Source organism: Sminthopsis crassicaudata, chromosome 4 (assembly GCF_048593235.1).
Source record: "Sminthopsis crassicaudata isolate SCR6 chromosome 4, ASM4859323v1, whole genome shotgun sequence".
In the NCBI taxonomy this organism is placed as follows: Eukaryota; Metazoa; Chordata; class Mammalia; order Dasyuromorphia; family Dasyuridae; genus Sminthopsis; species Sminthopsis crassicaudata.
In genome coordinates, this window is record NC_133620.1 from 397,739,590 (window position 1) to 397,765,976 (window position 26,387).

Here is a 26,387-nt window from a genome sequence, read left to right on the forward strand (position 1 = left end):
TACGATTTGGTTAAAATATATTTTTATAATTGACATTTTACATTTGGAGCATGAGGATAGTGTATACATCTACCTTAGATTGGTTCTTTCTGGTATTGGAATACTTCAGGGCAGTCTGTCTTTTTGGAACCATTTTTTCCCCAGGCAACTGCAGCTTCCTAGTTCTGTGGATGCTTTTGAAACTGACATGACTCTATCTGTCAGAGTAAATTGCATTTAAAAACAACAGCCTAATTCTAATCCATGTAAATTATGGACTCTTGTAAAAAATTTTTACATAAAGTTGGCTTTAAAAATATTCATTGTTTAGTCTTATCAATTGTAATGATCATGATTTTGCATTTGTCTTATGAGAAAAAATATAGTTCAAGGCTAGGTTCACAAATTCTTAGGAGCTATATGTGAGTAATATGAAGGACCACCATTGAGGCCTGAATGTTCCTTTTCATATATCCCTTTCACATGTAGGTATGTGTGTGTGTGTGTGTGTATATGTTTGTGTGCATATGTGTATGTATTAAGAAGGATGAATGAATCTGTTGTTGGAGGAGTGTACTTTATGATGAGAAGTTCTCTATGTTGCCCAAGACTTGTAAATTTTAGTACTGCCAACCAGGGATTTCAATAAAGCAGCCTGAGAAGATTTATTTCTTACACCCATGTTTTCAGTCACAAAAATCCACAAAAACTTTATATAAAGTAAGTAGCATAATGTTGAAATGTTCTAAAATCAAATGAACCCTGAACAGACCAATAAGGAAGAGGAATAAAGAGAGGAGGTCAGAGAATAAAAATGGATTATGTCCTAGGATTTTTGATCTTGCTTTTCTTAATTAATTAAAGAAAAGGCAACATTCTCCTATGTATGGTTCTATAATGAATTATGTAAGGTTAGTACTTTTTTCCCCCCTTGCTGTATGTGCAGAAACGACAATTGAACCATTGCAGGAACATGAAAACATTTCGAAAAGCGTTTTGGCCAGACAGGATTTGGTTTATAAATGCTTTGAAGTATTCTCCCCATACAACCTTTTGCCTGTGAAACTACTGCAGTCCTTTCAAACTTTCTGGACTGTCATAGTTTAGGTCAAATTGGAGAGCTGATTCATAACAATCTGGTCTAAAGAAACAATTGCATAAGTCGTTGGCTGGCCTCAGTACTTCAAAGGCAAATATTATTTCTCTACTATACTTGAAACAAACATTTTTCTATTGGAAATGTTTGCTAGTGAAACAAATGTTTGTCTTTTAAATGTACAATTGAGCTGTTAAGACAGTGCCAAACAAAATGTTCCTTTGTCAGAGATATATTTTATTTAATATTCCAATGCAGATATTATTACTAATGAATAATGATTACTAATGATTACTTTTAGAACTATGTTAATCTCATCATTTAAGGTTTTGCCTACAGCCTACACATTTTAAAAGGCACATCTGATATTGACTCATAAGAGTGTATAGAGTTTATAATGTGACCATGTTTCACTTTATTTTAGGAGTTGTCTTCTTTTCCCTCCAAAAAACAAATAAAGTTGTGCATTGATTAGTTATAACAAGGAATTAAATATCATTACTAAAATATTTTTCTATTTTAAAGGATCCCTGATTAAATTAGGATTGATATTCCTATTAACTGGCATATATTGTCATCCTTTTGCATCTTAGATGATTTCACGAATTGCTGTGGTCCAAAACCACATGGTTAACTTTCTGGTAATACAATCAATAAACAAACATTTATTTTTGAGCTCCTTGAGGGCAGGTTTTTTTTTTTTTTTAAATCCCCAGCACTTAGCTTGATGTCTGATACAAAGTAGCATTTAATAAATGTTTATTGACTAACATACACAATTGTATAATATTTATCAAAATATATTAACTGATGGACAAAAGTGTGCCAGGAATTAAAGATACAAAGACAAAAGTGAAAGTCTATTTAGACTTAGACTCAAGGAATCTAGGCAGAGAAAACAATATGTGCATTACATACATGCAGATATGGAATAAAGTACTAAAAACTTTGGACATTAGAACTGACTTTGTGATGCTTTAGCAAAAACTGGGAATTTTAATTATTTGAGGTAAAAAAGAAGTACTTTCACAGCATGGGGCCCAACCAGTTCTAAGACACATTGATACTAGTTTGGCTGGATCATAGAGTATATGGATGAGAATGGTATATAATTCGACTGGAATGATAAACTAGAACTAGAAGGCATCCCCTCAATTTTCAATTTTTTGCCACCACAAAAAAAGCGACTATAGATATTTTTGTATATGTAGGTTCCTTCCCTTTTTTTTATGATTTCTTTAGGATATAGACCTGATGGTGAATTCCTATATACTCTGACAAATGGATCTTTGATTCTACTGATAGGGCTATTGACTCTTATAGTGCAGAATTCAGATCCATTGACTCTTATGCTAAGTGATTCTGGTCCATGCCTTACCATCAACCACCCACCGGGCATTTACCCAATGTACCATACATCTTAAAAGATTCTTCTTCAAATTTCCTCTTGCAAAAGGACTTTAATTCACTTTCCTCCTATTTTAATCCTGAAGTCATGTATCTTGATTGCCGGTTTTCTTACTTTTCTATCCATACAAATGATGAGGAAATACAACCATTACAGTTGTAGAATTGTGCACCTATAAAACATAAAAGAACTTATTTAGACTCATGAAATTTTTCTCTTCTTCAATCCCATTACATTTACTGTCTGTACTCATTCTGGAATTTGATTATATTCTTTTATTCTCATTCTGGAATTTGATTATATTCTTTTATTTTCTGATATACATATACAATACATGCATAGTTTCATGTACATGTACATACATTTATACATATACATACTATATAAGCTATTAAAGCTTAAAACTGCTCTGGAATTTTTGGGAACATCCTGTATATATGTGTCTTGTTTGCTTCAACAAAACTATAAGTTTCTTGAGGGCAGGTCTTATATCATAGATTCATCTCTCCCACATTGCCTAACAGTGTTAAGCATACTGGAGATACTCAGAAAATATTTACAGAATTTAATACAGAAGTATTACTAAACTGAGATAGAATTATAATTAGCTTCAGGTCTGGAAAAGACTTTGCAAACCATCTAGTTCAAATTCCTTGTTTTACAGAGAAAAGAATATAAAAAAACCTGGATTGGAAGAGAGAGGGAGGTACATACTCAGGACAGAATCACTCATCCACCAAACCCTTGGAGACATTGGAGATAAATTGGGGACACTATAATTGGAACTTTAAGGATGATACCACCAATTGGCAACCAAAATATGACAGATCAGACCTCAATAGAACTGAAGTATAAAAGTGCTCCTGCAAAGATAATGGAAGAAAAGGGACACAGGGAGGCATGGACAACTATTAGAAACCATACCATGCTCTGAAGTTAATGGAATACAATCTGGATGACCGACAAACAAAATAGCAGCATTAAAAGTTGCTGCCAAAGGGATTAAATAAGCTTATAAGACTGAAATAATGATAAACTTGTGTGCACAATGGGACAGAAATTGTCACTCTAGGTGAGAATAAATGAATTAATTGCTGATTGGAAAGAAAATGGCTATAAAGTAGGGATATTGTCCATATAGAGTAACTTTATTGGGTAAGATGATTCAAGGGTATCAAGTGGAAGATTTTTCTGTTTATTAAGAATGTGAAGGCAATGCATTTTTGATTTCTTTCACAGGCTAATTGTACACTATTTCAAAGTCCGATTTTTTTTTTTTGTATAGCAAAATAACTGTTTGGACATGTATACATATATTGTATTTAATTTATACTTTAACATATGTAACATGTATTGGTCAACTGGCCATCTGGGGGAGGGGGGGAAGGAGGGGAAAAATTGGAATGAAAGGCTTGGCAATTGTCAATGCTGTAAATTTACCTATGCATATATCTTGTAAATAAAAAGCTATAATAGTAAAAAAAAAAAAAGAGAGAGAGACAGAGAGAGAGAGAGAAATAAATATGCAACACAGGAAAAAAAAAAAAAAAGAATGTGAAGGCAATATAGGAGCTCAGAGATGAGCCAGACAAGAAACTAAAAAATGAGAAGACTCAATTAATGGTTGCAGATGTTAAATTTGACTTTAGACAGTATTTGGTTAAACTCTGTCTTGAAACCTCTACACTATTCTTACCCTTTCACTTCTTTTTTCCCCCACTTTGATTTAGAACTATATTCCATGACTATCTTTGGCTTTCCCTCCTCCCCCCATTTTGTTGGTGAACTTTCTACATTTTTCTATATGTTGATGATTTAAATTTCTCTTAAAAGAATATAAGTAAATTCTTTTGTTAACATGTCTAATATGAAAATATTTTTCAGGATTGTATGTGTTTAATCAAACTGTGGATGTGGCTCTCTTCAACAATAAGATGATTCAGACCAGTTTCAATGATCTTGTGATGAAGTGAGCCATCTACACCTAGAGAGAAAACTGTGGGAACTGAGTGTGATTCACAACATAGCATTTTCACACTTTTTTGTTGATTGCATTTTATTTATTTTTTCATTTTTTTTCTGTTTGATTTTTCTTGTGCAGCAAGATAATTGTATAAATATATATATGCATATATTGAATTTAGATATATTTCTACCATGTTTAACATATATTGGATTACCTGCCATCTAGAGGAAGGAGTGGAGGAAGGGGAAAATTAGAACACAAGGTTTTGCAAGGGTTAATGTTGAAAAATTATCCATGCATATGTTTTGAAAGTAAAAAGCTTTTATTAAAAAAAAACTAAAGTGCTAAAATAAAAAAAAAATCTATATCAAATTGCATGCCTTCTCAAAGAGGAGGGAGGAGAGGGAGAAGAGAATTAGAAACTCAATTTTTAAAAGACAAATGTTAAAAAAAAATTGTTTACATGTAATTGAGAAAAGAAAAAAGAATATAAGAAATGCAGATTTTAAAAAAGAATTGTTCATGTTTACTTATCAGAGAAAACTACATACAGCTTTTTGTAAAGTTCAGTTAAATTTTATCTGCCATAATTTGTGTCTTGGATTCCAAGAAATCAACCATACTGCTTGACTGTTCACATAGCTTGGATGAATGGAAATCTACTACTTTTTTTTTCTCGTGAAATGAAGGATCTACCAGGTCATACAGAATTTGCCATATACACCACTGATTAAGCAGTAGGTTGGGAGAGCGATTCAGAACATGAAAAACTCATGTTCTCAGAACCAAAAGAAATGGTTTATTTCATGAAAGGCATGAAAGAGCAGCAGGGAGTGAAAGGAGAAGCAAGGATGGGATTTAGAGAGTTAGGAAGGAGTTAGGGAGGGTTCTAGGGGAAAGAGAACTTTCATGTGGATTATATATGCTCTGGTATACCTGCTCAGGAAGAGGCAAAGTCACTCATCCAAAGGGTCCTTGAAACTAAGAAGTGCTCATTATTTGGGCCCAGGTGCAAAAGAGCAGCCCAGACTTTTGCAAAACAGACTGGACATCCTTGAAGTGTAACTTTTAGAGTAAAGATATTAGGCCCAACTCTCTCTCTTTCACATTTGAAATTGTGTTGTGGTGTTGTGGGGTCTCCACTGCTTTTGGTATTTATATTGCATCATTCCCAAGGCCTATACCATTGAATACTTAGGACTTCCCTTCTTTTATAAATTATTTTCCCCACATAGGGTGTGAGCTTGAGAGCAGGAACTCTCTTACTTTTTCAATTTGTTTTTCTAGCTCTGAGCACAGTGCTTGGCATGTAGTAAGTGCCAAATACTTTTTTTCATTCATTCATTAAAAAAAGAAATGGAGTAAAGACAGACAAAGTCAAATTTTTGTAGTAGAGGATATTGTGCTGGTGAGAAGGGAACTAATAATTCACTCTTGCATGCCTTCTCACTCTACCTACTCCTCTCACCTCTCAGGAGGGTAGTTTCTTCCTGTCAGTTATCTAAGTTATCTAAGTTCCTCCCCTTGGTTTTCCTTTCAAGCAATACTGCAAAAGGTAAAGGGGAAAGGAAAAGGTTAAGGTGGTCATCTTACTAATATTAGCCCACCGCTTACAACTTTCTCACTCCTCTTCTCCCCAAACCTCTAGGTTCATTTTGTGCCAGGGATCCTCCATATCCATGCTGTTCTCTGCTTTGGGGAAGCTATAAAAATAGAAGTCAGTAATTTCTCTTCAGTTCAGTTCTGAGCTCCCATTGTGCCAAGTAAAATCCCAGCAGTAATAAAAATCTATTTCTCTCTCTCCCTGTATAGCCCATCACCCACTGCTTCCCTTTCAGTTACCTTTTAGCAATGAAACACATATATATCAGAAATGTAGTGGTTAACCACAGCTTTATCTTAATAATGGCTTCAAAGATGATGTTCATTCCTATAAATTTTTTTTTTTTTAAACCGAACAGATAATTTTTGGAACACATATGCTTTCTCAGGAAGGGATAAGGGGGAATTGGGAAGGGAATTACCATCTTGAATCTGCCCCTCTGAGTAAGTTCAGCAAAACCACCGTCTGTCTAGACACTCAGCTTGGCTCCAGCCTGGGACATCATGATGATGTTATTGTTAAAGTCCTGCTCTTGTTTCCATGGGGACTTCTTTCCTTGGCTTCTGCTGTCCTGGTTTGTCATTCTTCTGCTTCCATTCTCTGGTGAGGCTGTCCCCCAGGCCCCAGGGCCCAGGTACAACAGAAAAATGACCCCTTGCTTACTCCCCATCTCTGGTTCTTTTACCTCTTACTTATCTTCCTCCTCTCCCTTTAGAAATAGATGGAGCTCAGTTCTTCACCTTTCTCACAGGCTTGTGCCCCCCCTCCCCCGGTGTAAGTTGTTTCCCAGGCACTTAATAAATGCTTATTCTATTTCCTTCAACAGGCTAAATAGAATAACCCTGGTGAACTTCCTAGCTGCCAGTGGGCATTGACTTCCAATTGACCCCTTCTTTTTGCAAGATAAAAATAAATAACTTACTTAATAGTAAGTTGAAGAATTAGATTTAAATCCAGGTCTTTGGATCCCAAATTTAGTGCTCTTTATATTACATTTAGAGGAGAAACTTGGAGATTCAGTTCAATTTATTAGCTGCCACATTCAAAGAACTGCACTATGCATTGGGGATAATCAATAAACATTCATTAAGCACTTATTATATGCCAGGCACAGTGCCGAACAGTACAAAAAGAGGCAAAAGACAATCCCTTCCTTCTAGGATCTTACATCTTACTGGACAGGAGATGGCATAGGCTTAGGGCCTGTTACACAAATAAATAAAATACCAGATTAATTTCAAGAAGGGGAGATTACTAACAACATGGTGGGGAGGATTTGGGATAGGATACTTTTCTAATGTAAGATGGAACCTGAAACCACTCCTTAAAAAGAAACTAGGGAAAATTAGGAAGGAGTATTTTTAGTATGCTATTGTTTATTTAATACTCACAGACTATTGAAAATTCAACTTTGAATTAAAGTTATGTGGATTTATTTTTGTTTTGTTTTATCTTTTACAGAAGCTGGATTACTAGAACTTCAGAAAAAAATCAAAGAAGCTTTTGAGGTGTTTGACCATGAAGCCAATGACACTGTGGATGTTAGGTTTGGAATTTTTTCTTTTTTCTTTTTTTAAAAATTTTTTATTATAGCTTTTTATTTACAAGATATATACACAGGTAATTTTTAGCATTGATCCTTGCAGAATTTTCTGTTCCAACTTATCCCCTCCTTACCCCCATTACCTCCCCTACATGGCAGGTAGATCAGTACATGTTAAATATGTTAAAGTATATGTTAAACACAATATATATATATATCCATAGTTATTTTGCTGCACAAAAAAAAAAAAAATCAGACTTAGAAATAAGGTAAAAATAACCTGAGAAGGAAATAAAAAATGCAAGCGGACAAAAACAAGAAAGGAAATGTTATGTAGTGGTTGGTTCACACTCATTTCCCATAGTTCTTTCGCTGGGTAGAGCTGGTTCTCTTCATTATTAAACAAATGAAACTGATTTGATTTATCTCATTGTTGGAGAGGGCCACGTCCATCAGAATTGATCATTGTATAGTATTGTTGTTGAAGTATAAAATGATCTCCTGGTTCTACTCGTCTCACTCAGCATCAATTCATATAAGTCTCTCCAGGCCTTTCTGAAATCATCCTGCTGGTCGTTTCTTACAGAATAATAATATTCCAAAACATTTATATACCACAACTTATTCAGCCTTTTTCCAATTGATGGGCATCCATTCAATTTCCAGTTTCTAGCCACTACAAAGAGGGCTGCCACAAACATTCTTGCACATACAAGTCTCTTTCCTTTCTTTAAGATCTCTTGGGGATATAAGCCTAGTAGTAACACTGCTGGATCAAAGGGTATGCACAGTTTGATAACTTTTTGAGTATAGTTCCAAATTGCTCTCCAGAATGGCTGGATGTGTTCACAATTCCACAGACAATGTATTAGTGCCCCAGTTTTCCCACATGCCCTCCAACATAAGGCATTATCTTTTCCTGTCATCCTAGCCAATCTAATCTGACAGGTGTGTAATGGTATCTCAGGGAATTTTTTCTTACAAAATTACATTAGATAGGAATGTTGTTTCAGTCCTAAATTATTTAAGTAACAAATAAAATATCGGGAAATCTTTTCCTTATTTATCTATGAGTAAGAATATATAAGACTTGCTATGTCTTAGCAATAATTTTCTGCCTTGGCTTCTTAAAAGGTAGAACATGAATATTTACTTAATGCTATTTTTTAAATTCATAGAACCATAGAATTTTAGTAATGAAAAGGACCTGAGGGAACCAAGTATAAACATTCACCCATTGCCATTATTTGTGGTGTATATGCTCATCAGAGTTTTCACTGTGAATGGATATTCTTTTTACTCAAATCTTGTCAACCCTTTATCTCATTTTTCACAGAGTTTGTTGGATACCTTTTGTTCTTTTCTCACCAGTCAACCACATCCCAAGCATTCCAAACATATAGAAGATGATTTTGCCTCCTGCATCTCTGAGAAGACTGAAGGCATCTGCCTTGATCTCTTTCTTTCCTCTCTTTCCTCTGTTATCTAGAACTTGTCAGCATCATTATCTGCTTTATCTTCCTCTAAATTAAAAAAAAAATATGTACCCCTTATCTCCTCACTAAGGCTAATTTCTCTATCTGTGATACAGTAAACTGAGTCTGACTGAGGCTGATGCCTTGATAGTTTAAGTAAAATATTGGAACAATCTTTTATGACATAGGTCATTGAAAAGAATGTCTACTTAGACATAGCATAGAAAGGATATATTGTATTTAAGGGTGTGATGACTAGAAGGATTGGGATATCTGCCAAATCTGAAGGACCCACAAATCTATGTTGGTAAGACTTTTAATGCCTTTAGCTAATGAGGAAGCCAAATAAAATAACCTGAGGTCACTAGGATGCTTCAGTTTATAGTCTGGTGACTTGAACCTTAAAGAACTAGCCCATCACATGGGACCTCAGTACTATTCCCTTTAGTATTCTCTAAGACTCGTTTTAGCTTTCACTTCCTTTTTTCTCTTATCATCTTCAATCTCACCTCCACAACTCCATCTCATTTGTCTCCACATATGCTCAGATCTCCTCAGACCTGAAAAAGAGACTTCTGTTGATTTGTCTAGCCCATCTAGCTAAAATCCTTTATTGCTTCACTATTAAGCTTCTTGAAAAGATTACTTTCTATCCAATGTCTCTACTTCCTCAACTTTCTTGCAACTGGGCCACTATTCCACCTGCTCAATTGAAACTTCTTTTTCAAATGGCTATTTTTCAGGTTTCATTCTTCTTGATTTTTCTCAGTTCTTGATACTAATTTTTTTCTTGATGCTATTAACCACTTCCTCCTTAAATTTTTTTTCTAATTAACAAGCATAAAAGTAAAGAAAACAACTAACTTTTGTTTTCTTTCCTCTCTCACCTCCCGAAAATGGAAAAAAAAAGAAAAAAAAACAAGAATATTATAACAAATGTGTATAATCAAAGAACACAGATTTATGTATTAGCCTTATTTAAAAAATATTCCTTTTTTATTAAAGCTTTTTATTTTAAAAAAATATGCATGAATAATTTTTCAACATTGACCCTGTGTTCCAAATTCCCCCCTCCCCCTTCTCCTCATCCCCTCCTCTAGATGGCAAGTAATCCAATATATATTAAACACGTTAAAATATATGTTAATTCCAACATATATATATATGCACATACATATTTGTACAATTATCTTACTGCACAAGAAAAATCAGATCAAAAAGGAAAAAAATGAGAAAAAAGAAAATGCAAGCTAACAACAACAAAAAGAGTGAGAATGCTATGTTGTGATACACATTCAGTTCCCACAGTCCTCTCTCTGGGTGTAAATGGCTCTCATCATCACAAAATAATTGGAACTGGCCTCAGTCATCTCATTGTTGAAAAGGGTCGTGTCCAGAATTGATCATTGGTATAGTCTTGTTGTTGCCATATATAATGATCTCCTGGTTCTGCTCATTTCACTTAGCAGCAGTCCAGGCCTCTCTGAAATCATCCTGCTGATCGTTTCTTACAGAACAATAATATTCCATAACATTCATATATCATAACTTATTCAGCCATTTTCCACTTGATGGACATTCACTCAGTTTCTAGTTCCTTGCCACTACAAAGAGGGCTGCCACAAACATTATTGCACATGTGGGTTCCTTTCCCTCCTTTAAGATCTCTTTGGGTCAAAGGGTATGTACAGTTTGATAGCCCTTTGGTCATAGTTACAAATTGCTTTACAGAATGGTTGGATCACTTCACAACTAATTTTCACAACAATGTATTAATGTCCCACTCCAATATTCGTCATTATCTTTTTCTGTCATCTTAGCCAATCTGAGAGGTATGAGATGGTATCTCAGAGTTGTCTTAATTTGCATTTCTCTGATCAATAGTGATTTGGCGCACCTTTTCATATGACTAGAAATGGTTTCAATTTCTTCATCTGAAAATTGTTCATATCCTTTGATCATTTATCAATTGGAGAATGTCTTGAATTCTTATAAATTTGAGTCAATTCTCTATACATTTTAGAAATGAGGTCTAACAAAGTCTCTTAATTGACATCTTGGATCCATCTTCTTTTTTCAATAATTGGATAATATTCTTCTTTACAGGTCTTCTTAAATCATCCCCTTCTATAGTATGATCCTTTTTTTTTTTTTTTTTTTTTTTTTTCCAGTTGGCTTTTCTAGTTAGTCTTTTCCCCTTATCTGTCTTCTTTGCTAGTTCCTCATCCTTTCCTGATGCCTTAATGAGAGTGTTCCCAAGGATTGATTAAAAAGTCAATAGGCACTTACTTTGTGCCAGGCACTATACTTACTAAGCACTAGTGATGCAAATATGAGCAAAAACAGCCTCTTCTTTTCTCTTTCCCTGCCAGTAGATTGTAAGCTCCTTGAAGCAGGGAATTTTAATAAGTGTTGTCCATGTAGCCACATTGCCTTGAACAAAGTAGAAGCTTAATAATTGATGATTTAATTTATTTTAAATTGGTTTTTATTAATAACTTTTGTTTCTTACTTCATCATAATTTCCCCAGATTTTTCTCTCCCATTTCCTCCTAGAAAGCCATCCCATATAAAAAAAGTTGTTTGTTTTTTTTTTTTTAGAGAGGAAAAAAATCAGTATAATTTATCAGTATATTGAAAAAATCTGAAAACTTGTACAAAACACCTGTGGACCTCTCAAAACAGTGGATTAGGAATGTCCTCTCATATCTCTAAAATATCACAATTTGATTAGCCATTTTTTTTTGGCTTCCATTGGATATAAACCCAATAATGGAGTCTCTGGTTCAAAGAGTGTGGATATTTTAGTCACTTTATTTGCATAATTCCAAATTGCTTTCCAAAATGATTGTACTATTTCACAGCTTCATCAACAATGTATTAGTGTGCCTATTTTCCCACAACTCTTCCAACATTGATTATTGTGATTTTTTATTTCTTTACTAAATTGGAGGGTATGAGGTAAAACCTCAGGATTGTTTCGTTCTTATTATTAGTAATTTGGAACACTCTTTTTTAAAAATTTTATTTATTGTAGCTTTTTATATACAAGTTACATGCATGGGTAATTTTATAGCATTGACAATTGCCAAACCTTTTGTTCCAATTTTTCCCCTCCTTCCCCTCCTTCCCCCCCCCCCCAGATGGCAGGTTGACCAATACATGTTAAATATGTTAAAGTATATATTAAATACAATATTAGTATACATGTCCAAACAGTTATTTTGCTGTTCAAAAAGAATTGGACTTTGAAATAGTGTACAATTAGCCTGTGAAGGAAATCAAAAATGCAGGCGGACAAAAATAGAGGGATTGGGAATTCTATACAGTGGTTCATAGTCATCTCCCAGAGTTCAATTCATTACTACTCTATGGGAGCTGGTTTGGTTCATCTCATTGTTGAAGAGGGCCACGTCCATCAGAATTGATCATTATATAGTATTGTTGTTGAAGTATATGATGATCTCCTAGTCCTGCTCATTTCACTCAGCATGAGTTCATATAAGTCTCTCCAGGCCTTTCTGAAATCATCCTGTTGGTCATTTCTTACAGAACAATAATATTCCATAGTATTCATATACCAATTTATTCAGCCATTTTCCAATTGATGGATATCTACTCCAGTTTCTGGCCACTACAAAGAGGGCTGCCAGAAACATTCTTGCACATACAGATCCCTTTCCCTTCTTTGAAATCTCTTTGGGATATAAGCCCAATAGTAACATGGAACACACTTTCATGTGGTTGTGAATACTTTGCAATTCTTTATAGAATTGTTTGTTCATATCCTTTGATCATTTATCTTTTGAGGAAAAGACTATTAGTCATATGTATTTATTAATTGTTTATGTATCTTGAAGGATGCCAAACCTTTATCAGAGAAATTTAATACAAAGTTTTTTTCCCTCTTTTCCTTCTTATCTGAGGCACATTTATTTTGTCTGTACAGAAACTTTTTAATTTCGTAAATCAAAATTATCTTTTTTATTTTTTTATAATTGCATCTGTCATTTGTTTGGTTAAGGATATATCTCTTATCTAAAGCTGTGAGAGAAACATATCTTCTAATTTTTTGATAGTATGAGCTTTAATATTAAGGTTATATATCTCACTTAGAATATAGCATATCCTCTAACCTATTGGTCTGAGTCTCATTTCTGCAAATATTCATCCCCCAAACCTATTCCCCTTTCTCATTTAACTATATATTTGTGGCCACTGCCATTGATCTATATTCTTCCATATTTGTAACCTTAAAATTATCTTTGGATTTTCCCTCTCTTTTTCTCATCTTTGATATCCAAGTAACTATCAGAACCTGTCAATTCTATCTCCATAGGAGTTTTCAAATCTGTGTCTGCCTCTCTCTTCTCACTATCACAGGCCATCATTATAACATGTTTGGACTAATAAAATACACTTCTTACAGATCTTACTGTCTTCTCGCTTTCCCTTCTGAAATCCATTCTTTAAACTACTGCTAAAACAGTATTTCTTATGCTTTATCAGGTGATGTTATTCCTTCACTTAAAAAACTTTGGTAGTTCCCTATTGTCTCCTCAGTAAAAATTTTTATGCTCTCCCTCCTACTCTTCCTTGTACCTAGGAAGTCCTCCTTATCCTTGAAAGCTCAGCCTAATTACATATCTTCCATAAAATTTTCCGTGACCGCCTTCCATTGTTAACCATCTCCCTCAGAACTTATTAAGTACACAATTGCTTTAGCATTGTTAGTGCCTAGTTTGTGTCAGACACTGGCTCGGACCATGATTTAGAGTTGAGAATTCTCAGAGATAATCTGGACTAACTTCTTCATTTTGTTTAAATGAAAAACCTGATGACAGCCTTGGCTAAGGCTGATGTAATAAGCATTTGAGATCTCCTGATTTTGTAATGCCGGAGAAACTGAGGCAAGATAGAGATAAGAGTTTTAAATAATTTATTTGAAAGGGAGAGATTTACTGGGACCAAATGGATCCATGGTTTGGTCCTGGGGGCTAAATGTGATTATCATCTCCAAGAATGCAGCAAACAGTATGAGTTCTCCATGATATATATACACTTGGCTCAGACACAGGGGCGGAATCAGAGCACTCAGAGTGGGAACATGACTATGGATCTGGTTCTGACAGGGTAGAGGGAGACATGAGAGACATGTGATAAGTTGGGATTACAGAATGGGGAAAGGCACCCAACATTCTGATGATGCCTAAGATAGAAGTTCTTTCTCCTTATCTGGATCATCATGATTAGGAGGGAAAAGTAGTTGAGCAAAACAATTAGAAACTGAGGCAGAACAATTAGAGAAACTGAGTCAGGATAATAAAAGAGAACTGTGGCACAACAGGTTTTTTTTTTTTGGGGGGGCTTCTGTTCTAACAATAAATTGCCAATTCTCAAGGATTTCCCACACTGCCAATCTAAGAACAATCTTTGTCTGATTCTGAATAGATCACTCCTCAATTCATTGCTGACTGTCAGATAGATAATCAGTGATAACCAAATTCTGGAGATCACTCCTCTGGGCCATAGAATTAGTATGTCCATGATAGAAAGCTGGATAAGGGGATCTTCTCTCTCTTAGGACTTAGCTAATTTCTTTGGGCACTTAGCCCACTTGTAATGATGTTACAATTATAATAAAATTTGCCTCTTGACTATAAAGTGGGTTCAAGCCTGCAAATTCTTTTGAGATACCTTACAACACTGATCTGTGATCCCAAACTTTTGGGGATCCCCTTCCCAACCTCAACAAGGTCACACAAATATTGTGTAGTAGACTAAGAATTTGAATTCAGGTTTCTCTAATAACAAATCCAAGGCAAAATAAACACCATATGATAAGTGTAAGTAAAATGTTATGGGAATTCAAAGGGACTTCAAGGTGAATCGAAGTTTTTTAATGAAGAGAAAGTATTTAAGCTGAATTAAGTTTTAGTAACTAATGATATGGTAGAATGGGTATTGTAGGTGGAAGGAAAGGAATGAGCAATGAAAACTACCTGAATGATTTTGAATAAAAGACTTAACTAATTTTCACCTTCTCTTACTCCCTTCAGGTTATCAAGGAAAATGGAATTTAAAAAATATTAAGAGGGACTTCAATCTGAAAAAAAAAAGGGGGGATCTTAAAAGTCAGAGGGGGACTTTGACCTTTGTCAGGAGTTTAGTGAGTGGGGAGGACTATTCTTAGATCAATGATTGTCCACAAAAGGAGTTTAATGAACTCAGTGGGGATTTGAGGTTGTTCTTTGTTGATGATGACAGTAATAGAGAAATCTGGAATATGTACTTAAGACATGGCAGAAAATTTCCTAAGATTTGTCAAACCAGATGATTATGACCCACTTCTGATGCGCTTGTGGATATAGAGGATACTGCCAGAAGGAACCTAGAAAGCACTGCCAAAGATTTCAGAGACTTGTGCAAGAAGGAGACCCCTAGGTGCACAAAGGTTGCTCACATCTGCCTATTGAAGACAAGGAATTAACAACAACAACAAAGCTGATCTGAGAGAGGAAATGCTGATTAAGAAGATGGTGTCTAGAAATAGGATTTGGATTTCTATTCCATAGCTTAAAATATGGAAACAACAGGCTCTTGGCCAGGGATGGAGTGAGCTCATTTTTGTAGTGCTTGATTTTCATTGTTGTGGGTTTTGTTTTGTTTTATTTTGTTTTTGGTCTAAATATAATCTCTCTATGTCCTTTTGCAATTCAATTGAATAAAATAATTTTACAATGAAAATAGGTTGACAAGGACATATTTGTTGTTTTCAGGCATAATCAAAATAGCTTTAAAGTGAAAAAAAAAGACAAGAAAGGGAGAAAAATGTAAATTTAGACTGAATTAAGAGTCCTAGTTCCTAAGAACAAAGAGTAGATAGTCTTCCTGGACTTTTATACCCTTATCACAGAACATGTAGATTATTGTGTTCATATCTTGGACATCATGGGTTAGGAAAAACATAAATTGAAGAATGTCCAGAGAAGTCAGTAAGGATGGCAAAGGTTCTTAAATCTGTGCTCTATGTGGATTGCTTTGACCCTATAGGTATCATTAAAACTTGGAGGGATGACACCTATGACTGAAAGAATCAAGGGTGTTTAGCCAGGAAAAGAGAATACTCAGGGAGTACAATAGCCAATTATTTGAAAAATTATTTTGTGGAAGAAGTTTTAGGTTTGTTCTGTTTGCATACAGGGGCCACAACCAGGAGCAATGGTGGTAAAAGCTGCAAAGAGGAAAATTTAAGCTTGATGTAAGGAAAAAAATTCCTAATAATTAGAGATAGTATTTGACTGTTTTAGGAAGAAGTGAGTTTCCCTCCCTGGAGGCCTTCTAGCAGTTTAGATGACCCTTTGTTGGTATGTGGTAGTGGAGATTCATTTTCAGATGAGTTGTATTAGATATAGCACTGAGATCCCCTCCAGTTCTAAAATTCTGTGATCATTCTAATAAGAAATATTGTTAAAATAATCAGTGTTAATAGTTTATATTTATGTCATGTCTGAAAAGTTACAGTGTGCTTTTGTCGCAATAGCCATGTGACAGATAGTATCAGTGTTGTTATTCCCATTTTATCGCCAGTGAGAAATTATATGGCTTACTCATGGTCACATAGCAGTTAGTATCAAGAGTCAGGACTCAAATACAAATCTTTTAACAGCTATAGAATCTGTCATATGAACATTTTCTTGCCTGAGCCTTTTAACAACCCTAAATAGAAAATTTAAGTATTATTACTAATAATTTAAAAATCAATAGTAGAAAAGATCATATTCATCTTATCCTCCTTTTATAAAATAACTTGAAATACTTAAAGACGTTATGACATCTCTCCTAAGTCTTCTCTTGTCAGAGTTAAATATCCTCAGTTCCATTTCTTAAGTTAAGATCACAGATGATGTGATCTTAAAGCCCATCACTTTCACAATTCAGATTCTCAACGTCTTTCCTAAAGTGTAGTACTTGGAACCAAATAGTCATCCAGCTGGCATATGACCTAGGCAGAGAATGGGATCACACTGCCTACTCCCAGTCCCATATACCAAGTCTTAGTAAGACGCTCAAACATCAACCTAAGGTGATCACACTTTTTTTTTGTTTTTGTTTTTGGCTGCCCTATCACACTGAGTTTGCAGTCCACCAGAATTCCAGATCTTTTTTCAGACAAACTGCTGGCCTGGCACAGCTTCCCTGTCTTGTATTTGTGAAGTTGATATTTTAAATGTAGGGTAATATTTTACATTTCTATCTATTATATTTTACCTTTCAAGATTTGATCTGGGTCAAATATTCTAAAATATTCAGATCTTTGTAGATCTTGGCTCTCATCACCAAATACTTGACCTTGAAAAAGGCCTGAAAGGCCATAATTCATAAATAGCAGGTATGTACCTGGATTAAGCTAAAGAAATGAGTCAGGAGCCTGAAGCACTGGATCAGGAAGGCAGGTAAGGTCAGGAATTAAGGAATTATTAAGACTGACAAGTTAAAGCCAAAAGGGTTGGCAAATTGAGGAACAAGGCCACTAGGCATAAAGCCTGACTAGTATATAAAGGAAAGTAGTCCAGAGGGACAGTGTAAGTGAATCACTTACCTATAGGACTTTGACCACCTGCTGACCTTGTTTCCAATAAGTTTCTCCAAAAAAAAAATCCTGATTTCTTTTTTGTTCAATCAACAAATACTAACATTTCAAAATACAAAGAATAAAAAAAAATTTTGCAAGCAGTAAATTTGTTGTGTACTTTGTTTTCTTTTTTAAAAAATTTTATTTATAATTTTTTTGACAGTATATGTGCATGAATAATTTTTTAAAATAACATTATCCCTTGTATTCATTTTTCCAAATTATCCTCTCCCTCCCTCTACTCCCTCCCCTTGATGACAGGCAATCCCATACATTTTACATGTGTTACAATATAACCTAGATACAATATGTGTGTGTAAATACCATTTTCTTGTTGCACATTAAGTCTTAGATTACAAAGGTATAAGTAACCTGGGTAGATAGACAGTAGTGCTAACAATTTACATTCACTTCCCAGTATTCCTTCTCTGGGTGTAGTTGTTTCTGTCCATTATTGATCAACTGGAAGTGAGTTGGATCTTCTTTATGTTGAAGATATCTACTTCCATCAGAATACATCTTCATACAACATTGAAGTTGTACTTTGTTTTCTAAAAAGCATAGGTGAAATTTAATAAAACAGTAACAAAAATGTCCCATCTGTATCCCTTTCTGAACATCTCTTTTGTTTTCTTGTTTTTTAAATGTTTTATTAATATTCTTTTATTTTTTTTTCATTCTGTATCTCACTTTCTGTTAGTTCATAATCTTCCTACTAAATAGTAGCCTTCCTTTATTCCAAAGAACATAGTTAAGAATAACAAGTTAAGATGTTGGTCATTGTTGAAAATGTATCATTTTGTACTTCTAGTCCAGGGCATCTTAAATTTTTTTCATTTGACTGAGAAATCGTATTTATGTGATTCCAGGTATATAGATATATAAAATATATCTATATATAAATAAAAAATTTACTAATAATAAATCATAATTTGCAACTCCCACATTCACCCATGTAAGGTTGTCACCCATAGTTTAAGGAGCTTTACTCTATTCCATAATCACTCTGAAGTTTTCTAAAGATGCTCAAAAAAATTTGTTGATTTGTTTTCTTTTTACATTCCTAACATTCACAGAGTTACTCCCACTTTGTGAGAGGTCTTTTGTAACAGAATAAAACATTTAAATAAAATGAATAATACAGTGACTTCATCTGAAAGTGCATGAAACATTTCATATCCGTAACATTTCTACCCCAACTCTCTATTTTAAAAAATTAACATAAGTCTTTTCTTTCCCTCCTGCATGTACTTCATTGAAAAGAAGGATAAAAGGGCAGCTAGGTGGTGCAGTGGGTAGAGCACCAGCCTTGAAGTCAGGAGGATCTGAGTTCAAATTTGGTCTCAGATACTTAACACATAGAACTGTTACAAACATTTTTGTACATATGGATCATTTTTCCTTTTTAAAATTATCTCTTTGGGATACAGACAGTCTACTGTATCAAAGGTTATTCACAGTTTGATAGCTGTTTGGGCATAGTTCCCAATTGCTTTTCAGAATGGTTAAATCATTTCACAACTCTACCAACAGTGTATTAGTGTCCCACTTTTCTCACATCCCCCTCAATATTTATCATTATCTTTTTCTGTCATTTTAGCCAATCTGAGAGTGTTGTAACCTCAGAGTTTTTTAAATTTGCATTTCTCTAATCAATGATTTAGAGCATTTTTTCATATGACTAGAAATGGCTTTAATTTCTTCATCTGATAATTGTCTGTTCATATCTTTTGACTATTTACCAGTTGGGGAATGATTTGTATTATAAATTTGAATCAGTTTTTTCTCTATTTTGGAATTGAGGTACCGCACATTCTTTTTAAATACTTTAAAAAAATCTCAATTATTTCAAATTTTCCTTTGATACTGGATTTAACTTTTGAAAACTGCCAAAGCTATTTGTAGCCAAATCTGGTGAATAAGGAGACAATCAAGGTGCACAATACTATTTTTTTGGTTTAAAAAAAAAAAGCCAGGTATAGTTCTAAAGCTATAAAACAAACTTTTTCTTGTGACTAGATTGTCATAGAAGGAAATGCCAACTATTATCTTCAAGAAGCCAGTTACTCAGAGATTTGTTTCCTTAAGATCTACCATGCTGAAAGTTTCTAAAATTCTATCAGTTATGAAAATGTTAAATATCTTTTTGCTGACATAATGATCTATCTGATAGTATTCATTGCTTTTCTTGGTTAGAAACTTTTTCTGGGAATAAACAGTGAAAATCATGTCCATAGCATGCTGACAGAGTTTGTATTCAGTTGGTCTTAAAAGGAGATGTCTATAAATCAACAAAATTATAGATGCTGTTGTAGAAGTATAAATCTGGCTGGCCCTGAAACTTTTCTTGTAGTCCTATGGAAATTGCTGCTAAAGCTCTTGAGGAAAGCATATAGCTTTAATAATACCAGGCATAAGTAATACTTTGGTACACTTTTAAAGCAGATTTCTAGAAAATACCTTTTATTTTAGGATCAGCTGTGGTCTTTGTATCTTTATTTCAAGAATTTTAGTTAAGACTGGGTAATAACAAAAGAATAGATGGGAATTGGTAAAGGAAGATGGAGTATACATATATATATATATGCATATTATATATACAGGAATTTCAATATGAAATTGTAGTTCATTATTTTCTCAACAATTCTTCATTAACTGATATAATAACTGATTAATATAGGGATAATTTTGTATCTTATAAAATAGCTGCCATTTAAATAGCACTTTGCAATATATAAAATACATTGGATATATTATCTCACTTAATGGTCACAGCTCTTTTTCTTTGTTTTCTTTTTTTGAGAGGCCATTGGGGTTAAGTGATTTGCCTAGGGTCACACAACTAAGAAACATTAAGTGTCTGATGCTGGATTTGAATTTAGATCCCCAGATCCTCCGGATTCCAAGGCCAGTGAGCCATCTACCTCCCCCCATAATCTTTTAAGATAAATAGTATATTATTATCTCATTTTTCTGAGGAAGAAACTGAAATTCAAAGCTTGTGACTTGGTCAGGATCACATATATTAGCCAGTAAGAGGTAACCAAACTGGGGTCTTGAAACTCTAAATTTAGTGGAACTTTTTCTCCTACTTTTCCTTGAAGTAACTTCTGAATTACCAAAAGAAGATGGCTCAATTCTTTTTTTTAAAATTTAATTAATTTTTACAAAAAGTTTATGCATAGGTAATTTTCCATCATTGACAATTGCAAAACCTTTTGTTTCAACTTTTCCCCTCCTTCCCCCTACCCCTTCCCCCAGATGGCAGGTTGACTAATACATGTTAAATATGTTAAAGTATAAGTTAAATACAATATATGTATACAATATATTATACAGTTATCTTGCTGTACAAAAAGAATCAGACTTTGAAATGTGTACAATTAGCCTGTGAAGGAAATAAAAAATGTAGGCAGACAAAAATATAGGGATTGGGAATTCTATGTAGTGGTTCATAGTCAACTCCCAGAGTTCTTTCGCTGGGTGTAGCTGGTTCAGTTCATTACTTGCTCTATTGGAACTGAATTGGTTCATCTCATTGTTGGAGAGGGCCACATCCATCAGAATTGATCATCATATAGTATTGTTGTTGAAGTGTATAATGATCTCCTGGTCCTGCTCATTTCATTCAGTATCAGTTCATGTAAGTCTCTCCAGGCCTTTTTGAAATCATCCTGTTGGTCATTTCTTACAGAACAATAATATTCCATAATATTCATATACCACAATTTATTTAGCCATTCTACAGTTGATGGCCATCCACTCAGTTTCCAGTTTCTGGCCACCACAAAGAGGGCTGCCACAAACATTCTTGCACATACAGGGCCCTTTCCCTTCTTTAAAATCTCTTTGGGATATAAGCCCAGTAGTAATGCTGCTGGATCAAAGGATATGCACAGTTTGATAACTCTTTGAACATAGTTCCAAATCGCTCTCCAGAATGGCTGGATGTATTCACAATTCCACCAACAATGTATCAGTGTCCCAATTTTCCCACATCCCCTCCAACATTCTGCAATATCTTTCTCTGTCATTCTAGATGTCTCATTTTCTTATATTTGAGGTTAGGTATATTTTGTGAGTAGCTAGGATGTATGATGAATAGAATGCTGAGTAAGTTATTTAGCTTTTGTTTGCCTCTGTTTCTTTATCTATAAAATTGGGATAATATTAGAACCTCCTTCTCCTAGGGTTGTTATGAAGATAAATATGAGAAAATCTTTTTAAAGCATTTAGCCCAGTGCCTGGCAAAAGTAAACACTATGTGAATATTATTATTATTATTCTCTAAGAAGTTATAAACTATGCATAATATATAATATGAATTAAGCCTAGGCAAACTTGACCAAGGGTAGGAACTTTGAGAAGTCATATAACATAATTTGTTGATTATTAATGTCTGACATATTTACATATAATACGACATAGACATATATATCTATATGGACATATAATTATAGGTATTACAAGGGATAGAGTGCCAAGCTTGAAGTCAGGAAGATTTATCTTCCTGAGTTCAAATCTGATCTCAGATGCTTAACTAGCTGTGTGATTCCAGACAAATCATTTAATCCTGCTTGCCTCAATTTTCTCAAAATGAGCTAGAGAGGGAAATGGCAAACCACTCCAGTATCCATGCCAAGAAACCCCCAAAAGAGATCATGAAGAATCAGACTGAAATGACTGAACAATAACACATATGTGAATATAAAACTAGACATGGTCATCTATGCAGAGACAAAAATCACACATGTATACATATTTATGGTGTCTTTGTAAAATAATGAGATTGGTTTTCATCTTAGCTTGTAGAGACAAAATCACGATTAAATGCTTGCTTCTCAAAATAATTAATCATAATCCAGAATATTCCATTTCCTGAACTTTTAAAGATAAGATTTTTGTTAAAATGTAATTCTAAAATTGGATAGTAAACTACATAAGTATGACTTTTGAAATATTACTGATAGGATACACTTAAAATTTTTTATAGCTATTTAGCAATAATTATTTTTCATTATATGCGTGGGGAAAATAGCATAAACTTTTCAAAGCCTAGAAATGTTTTATTTCTGGGTCAGCTAGATGGCATAGTGAGTAGAGCACCAACTCTGGTCTGAGGAGGACCTGAGTTCAAATGTGGTCTCAGACATTTAACATTTACTACTTGCTGTGTGTCCCCAGGCAAGTCATTTAACCCCAACTGCCTCTCAAAAAAAAGAAAACAAAGCAAATGTTATTTCCAATAGCTGGTTCATGTTCAAGCCTATTTCTAATATTCAGATTCTGTTACACAAATTCTTCATTCTCACTTTTACCTCTGTGTTACTGAGAACAATGACCCACTTTCTTTTTTAAAAAAATTCATTTTTTTTTGTTTTTTTGTTATATATGTATATTAACTCCCCCCCCCCAGGCTGGGGTTAAGTGACTTGCCCAAGGTCACACAGCTAGGAAGTGTTAAGTGTCTGAGACTAGATTTGAACTCAGGTCCTCCTGAATTCAGAGCTGGTGCTCTATCCACTGCGCCACCTAGCTGCCCCTATATTAACTTTTTAAATACACATTTCTTTATGCATCATGTTAGGAGAGAAAAATCCAAACAAAAGGGAAAAAACTATAAGAGAAAAAAAAAAGTGAATCATTTGTTGATTTACATTCAGTCTTAGTTTTATTACTGGATATAGATAGTGTTTTCTATGTAAGTTTATTAGGATTGCCTTGGATCATTTAACTGCTGGGAAGAACCAAGTCTTTCATAGTTGATCATTACACAATCTTGCTATTGCTGTGTACATTGTATTTTTGATTCTGCTTGAAGTTTCATTCAGTGTCAGTTCATTTAAATCTTTCCATGTCTTTGTAAAATCAGTCTGTTCATCATTTTTTATAGAAAAATAATATTCCATTCCCTTCATATACCACAGTTTATTCAGCCATTTCCCAATTGATGAAATAGCTCACATTCATCCCAGGCAGGGTTCCAGTATTTTTCAGGAGGCAGAGACATGCTGCATAGTTTTATACACAAGAGAAGTCTTCAAGATAAGTTAGCATAAAGAACATATGAGGGAGATTTAATGTAGGAGAAAAGGGGGCTCATAAATTGATCCTAAAACCCTTAAAAGTAATAGTCTGTGTGAACAAGAGCAACAGATTTCCAAGTACATACTTGGGTTGTTGTTGTTCTTTTTTAATACTGAAGCATTTTTTGTAAGCCTTTTATTTTCAAAATATATACATGGATAATTTCAACATTCATCCTTACAAAATCTTGTGTTCTAAATTTTTTCCCTTCCTTCCCCCACTCCCTCCTTTTTAGTTGGCAAGTAATCCAATATATGTTAAATATGTGCAATTCTTCTATACATATTTCCACAAATATCACGCTGCACAAAAAAAAAAAAAAAACCAGATCAGAAAGAAAAAAAAAATGAGAAAATGCAAGCAAACAGTAAGAAGACATACCTGGTTCTTAACTGATGTTGGTTAGAATGAATTAATTAAAGATATTTAGCTATCATTTAGACTTCGATTCACGTTTTTGCCAAATTGACTCTAATGTCCACCCCCTAAAAAACAAAGAAACAGAACCAAATCTCCCAGCGAAGCCCCTTTTCCACTGTGGCGTGGCCACTAACGAGCGCTCTAGAATGGCGGTCCAGTCGGAAAGGGGATCCTTAGCACGAGGCGGACCATCCAGCCCCCTCCTTACCTTAAGAGGCTGTTGGCGGACTCTGCCCGCTTGCATCCCGCGAGCCTCTCGGAGCATCCAAGCGGTGCTGTCTCCACCTAGTGTTAGAATGCCGCTCCTACGCGCGGTGTCTTGGAAGTACTCCAGGAACCGGTTGTCGGGGCGGAAATTTTACCCGATCCAAATGCTATTCTAAATTAAAAGATGATGCCATTGTTTGAAGCAACCTGATTGTGACTCATTTGTTCTGACATGAACTTAACCCCTACCTCAGGGACTGCAGGAGATATGTGCAACAGGGAATCCTTTTTTAGTTACTGTTTCCACTTAGCAAAATGAAATAGAACGGAGCCGCAAGACAATGGAACCGAAAGCACTCTGCAGAGCCCGACGCTCGCTAGGCCCCGGGTTCTTACTCTTCCTGTGTGTGTGAGAGACGGAGAGAGACGCATCCCTCTGGCAGAATGGGAAGCTCGAGGACCCCTCAGAACACTCTTCAAATGCAGAAGATAAAATGTATAGAATTAAAAAGAAAATCAATTATTTTGAAATCCCTTTATTGAAATGTATTTAAAAAGCCAATTATACTGAAATCCAGTAAGGAAAATGTTAAAAATGCCCAAGTTCTTGGACCCCAGGTCCAAAATGAATGTCCTGAATTCCTTAAATGAAATAATTGGTTTTAATTTAGCCTAAAAACTTTCCCTAAGCCCAAATGTTTAATAGTAGAAAAGGCTATTTCCTGCTAAATATAAGATGGCAGGGAGGGAATTAGCATTTGTATAGCATCTACTGTGGGCTTCACAAATGTCTCATTTGATACAACAGTCCTGGGAGGGAGATGCCTGGGAGCTGTGAATATTTGTATATATCAGTCCCTCTTATAGAAAACCAGAATATGAAGATATTAGGGAGTTGAAACTGGAAAGAAAGGGGCCTTTAAATTGTTTCCAAGAACCCTTAAAATTAATAGTTTGTGTTGAATAAGATAGTGCAAATTTCCAAGCATTTTACAAATATCATTGCATTTGATCTTCACAACCACCTTTCTAGGTAGATGTGGTTATTATTCCCATTTTACAGAGGAGGAAACTGAGGCAGGCAGCATTTAAAGGACTTGTCCAAGTTCACACAGCTTAGTGTCTGGGCAGATTTGTATTCATGTCGTCAGGACTCCAGGCCCAATGTTTTTGCACTAAATCAATCACCGGGTAAGAAAAAGCAATTGAAAAGAAAATAATTTTTCTTTACTCACAGGTGTTGCAAACACCATATGGCTCCTGTTTAAGGAGTAGAGATAAGAGAATTCAATGATTGATATAAATACTGACAAACTTGAAATAACTGATCAAAGACTTAGACTGTCTGGAAAGAAGGTAGGAGTGGGGAAATCAGAAATCACAGACTAGAGAGATAATGATCGACTGCCCACCATCTGCCTCTCTGTGCTTCCTTTCTGGCCTCTTTCAAAATGGCTGGGACCAAGGGATATTGGACCTGGAGGCTAGAGGGTCTGAGTTTAAATGGTACTAGAGGTATTTATTTGCTATATGATTTTTGAGCCAGTCATAAACACTCTGGGCCCCAACTGGGCCCTCTAGTGTCCTTTCTAGCTCTCAGTCATTCTATGTTTCACATATGTATTTATGCTTTTGTAATACATGTACATAGTCAGTCATGTATGTATGTATACACATATATATTTCCCAGAGTAGGGATCTTAGGTAAGGCGCTTTGTCTACTAAGGCATCTCAGAATCTCTTCTGCAATATATGGTATCAGGGAGGTTTCTGGAATCACTGAGAAAATAGATCAAGGGCCTTGCCCAGGATAACAGTTAGCATGTGACAGAAGCAAGATCTTCTTGGTATCAAGGTCAGCTTTCTTATCCACTGTATCAACAGGCTGACTCTATTTATTAGAATTTTAAAAAGTGAATTTCTTTCCAACCTTTAACATATTTGACCTCTAATAGGTTTCTCTTTTCT

At 34.7% G+C, this 26,387-nt stretch overlaps 1 protein-coding gene and 1 long non-coding RNA gene across 2 annotated transcripts in view; one reads left to right on the forward strand and one right to left on the reverse strand.

The window, feature by feature from the left end:
- Positions 1-26,387, forward strand: part of DRC8 (dynein regulatory complex subunit 8) — a 112,509-nt gene that overhangs the window by 34,566 nt on the left and 51,556 nt on the right. Inside the window, exon 2 of the mRNA XM_074262564.1 lies at positions 7,514-7,598. Within this exon, the coding sequence (XP_074118665.1) occupies positions 7,514-7,598 (85 nt within the window). The remainder of the gene's footprint in view (positions 1-7,513; positions 7,599-26,387) is intronic.
- LOC141539584 (uncharacterized) lies at positions 1,739-24,808 on the reverse strand. The gene is made up of 3 exons (XR_012481333.1): positions 24,421-24,808; positions 6,057-6,152; positions 1,739-2,655 (listed from the first exon to the last, which is right to left on the reverse strand). It is a non-coding gene; the product is annotated as an uncharacterized LOC141539584 (long non-coding RNA).